Source organism: Lampris incognitus, chromosome 13 (genome assembly GCF_029633865.1).
Source record: "Lampris incognitus isolate fLamInc1 chromosome 13, fLamInc1.hap2, whole genome shotgun sequence".
NCBI classification, from domain to species: domain Eukaryota; kingdom Metazoa; phylum Chordata; class Actinopteri; order Lampriformes; family Lampridae; genus Lampris; species Lampris incognitus.
In genome coordinates, this window is record NC_079223.1 from 26,101,166 (window position 1) to 26,104,378 (window position 3,213).

Here is a 3,213-nt window from a genome sequence, read left to right on the forward strand (position 1 = left end):
CAAGGGTCCTGTCTGAGGACTTAAGCTCAGCATTCAACATCATTGTCCCAGATATCCTCCACTCCAAACTCACCCAGCTCACTGTACCAGCCCCCATCTCCCAGTGGATTAAAAACTTCCTGACAGACAGGAGGCAGCTGGTGAGGCTGGGGAAAATAACATCCAGCACCCGGACAATCGGCACTGGCACCCCCCTGCGATGTGTCCTCTCCCCTGTACTCTTCCCTCTCTATTCAATTGACTGCACCTCGGGTGACTCGTCTGTTAAACTCATAAAGTTTGCAGACGACACAACCATCATTGGCCTGATCATGCACTTAACAGTGCAGATGTTTTTGCTCTCCGCTTTGCCCTCTGACTTTCCAAGTTTTCCTACTTTTTTTGTCACATTTTGCTACTTCTCCATGAGCAGCACTGAACAACTACATTATTTGTAAAAGTAACCACGGTTTTCACAGTTTTCAGAGGTCATCTCTGAAGAGAAGAGACTGTCTGTCCACAGCACTGAGGCTGAAACATGAGTCCCGCTGCCCTTGGGAACTAGACTGGCTTTTCTTTATGGAGATTGTTTTAACTTCTGGTCGTGGAGTGTGAGGAATTGATGTGGATAAATCATGTTTGAGGTACTGGAATATATAGACTGAGGCTTCAAAAAACATCTGATGGAAAGCTGTCTGAAGGTAGTGACATTCACTTAGGGGTAACGACTCATTGACAAATGAAATAATGAATAATGTCAATTAAATGTCAGGAAACGACTTGATAGAATCAAGTTGAAGTAAGTTGTGACTACAGTAAGAGACTACTACTACTTTCGGCTGCTCCCGTTAGGGGTCGCCACAGCGGATCATCCGTTTCCATTTCTTCCTGTCTTCTGCGTCTTCCTCTGTCACACCAGCCACCTCCATGTCTTCCCTCACCACATCCATAAACCTCCTCTTTGGCCTTCCTCTTCTCCTCTTCCCTGGCAGCTCCATATTCAGCATCCTTCTCCCAATATACTCAGCATCTCTCCTCCACACATGTCCAAGCCATCTCAATCTTGCCTCTCTTGCTTTGTCTCCAAACCGTCCAACCTGAGCGGTCCCTCTAATATAATCGTTCCTAATCCTGTCCTTCTTCGTTACTCCCAGTGAAAATCTTAGCATCTTCAACTCTTGCCACCTCCAGCTCCGCCTCCTGTCTTTTCGTCAGTGCCACTGTCTCCAAACCATATAACATAGCTGGTCTCACAACCATCTTGTAAACTTTCCCTTTAACTCTTGCTGATACCCTTCTGTCGCAAATCACTCCTGACACACTTCTCCACCCACTCCAACCTGCCTGCACTCTCTTTTTCACCTCTCTACTGCACTCCCCGTTACTTTGGACAGTTGACCCCAAGTATTTAAACTCAAATGCCTTTGTCACCTCCACTCCTTGCATCCTGACCATTCCACTGTCCTCTCTCTCATTCACGCATAGGTATTCCGTCTTGCTCCTACTGACTTTCATTCCTCTTCTCTCCAGTGCATACCTCCACCTCTCCAGGCTCTCCTCAACCTGCACCCTACTCTTGCTACAGATCACTATGTCATCCGCGAACATCATCGTCCATGGAGACTCCTGCCTGATCTTGTCCGTCAACCTGTCCATCACCATTGCAAACAAGAAAGGGCTAAGAGCCGATCCTTGATGTAATCCCACCTCCACCTTGAACCCATCTGTCATTCCAACCGCACACCTCACCATTGTCACACTTCCCTCATACGTATCCTGCACCACTCCTACATACTTCTCTGCAACTCCTGACTTCCTCATACAATACCACACCTCCTCTCTCGGCACTCTGTCATAAGCTTTCTCTAAATCTACAAAGACACAATGCAACTCTTTCTGGCCTTCTCTATACTTCTCAATCAACATTCTCAAAGCAAACATCGCATCTGTGGTGCTCTTTCGTGGCATGAAACCATACTGCTGCTCGCTGATCGTCACCTCTCCTCTTAACCTAGCTTCTATTACTCTTTCCCAAATCTTCATGCTGTGGCTGATCAACTTTATACCTCTGTAGTTGTTACAGTTCTGCACATCGCCCTTGTTCTTGAAAATCGGTACCAGTATGCTTCTTCTCCACTCCTCAGGCATCCTCCTGAAATAACAGCAAACAATGATCCTATTTAGTGTATATTGTGACAGTACAATAGGAGAGACCTGAAAGCACGGGGCCGTGCCTATAGTCCCCGGGTCCTATATTCCCCGGGTCCTATGTTCCCCAATCGGGGAACGAAGGACCCTTTCGGAAAAAAAAGGGTCCCATATTCCCCGTTTTCCCCTAAAAAGGTCCTACAAACCCGGTTGCAATAGACACCGGGAACATAGAACCCTCATTTGGAAAAAGGGTCCTATATTCCCCGCTGTTTCCAGGGGAACATAGGACCTTTTTCCAAATAAAGGGTCCTATATTCCCCGCCATTGCCAATCGAGGAACAAACCGGGGAACTTAGAACCCTTTTTGCAAATTATTTCCTTAACGGGTCCAAAATAATAAAAACTGGGGTCATGGCTGAGTTGTAGGCTACGACAATCTATTCCTCCACTGATTAAATTAGGCCGTATTACCATTGTTGGCTGTTGTATATCGCAGGCCACCTTGAGTGCGTATCCAAATTCGGCCTAGAGGAGGCTGTAATTTGCTTTATTGTTATTTCTTACCAATATTTACTGCAGTAGGCCTAGTTAGTTGGCTCTCCGGCTCAGCATGGACAGTCGGCAATCAACACAAGTTTGTCTTGCAGTAGGCCCGCCTACCAGTATAACCTAGGCATTTCCACCTTCGCTCAAAGTTCAATTTGCACAGCACTGGACACTTCAGCCACTTTCTTGTTACTTTGCAGTTCGTTTTCCATATTAAATCACTTGGCAGACTTTCTTTCAAAAAGACTTTAATGATGAACTTTTTAGGCAGAGAACTTAGACCAGGACTTGGAATTTAGGACCAGCACAATGTATCCATCAACGGGGGCCGCCTACCTTACACAATAGGCTAATTGCCTAATAATAATAATATGTGCTTCTCAAAAAACTAAAGGCTTGTGGAGGTGCTAAACCAAAAACATGAATCAAAGACGAACATCAAAGGATGTAAGGTAACACTCACCAAATGGTAAAAAAAATAACAGAGGCAGTCCTCTATTTCACCATTTTATTGTTTGGCATCAGTCATTAAGGTTT

The 3,213-nt window shown here is 45.5% G+C and overlaps 1 protein-coding gene across 1 annotated transcript in view; it reads left to right on the forward strand.

Moving 5' to 3' along the window:
- Window positions 1-614: 614 nt before the first annotated feature.
- LOC130122487 (ninein-like protein) overlaps window positions 615-3,213 on the forward strand; it is a 12,939-nt gene continuing 10,340 nt past the window's right edge. The window contains exon 1 of the mRNA XM_056291420.1: window positions 615-623. Coding sequence (XP_056147395.1) covers window positions 615-623 — 9 coding nt within the window. The remainder of the gene's footprint in view (window positions 624-3,213) is intronic.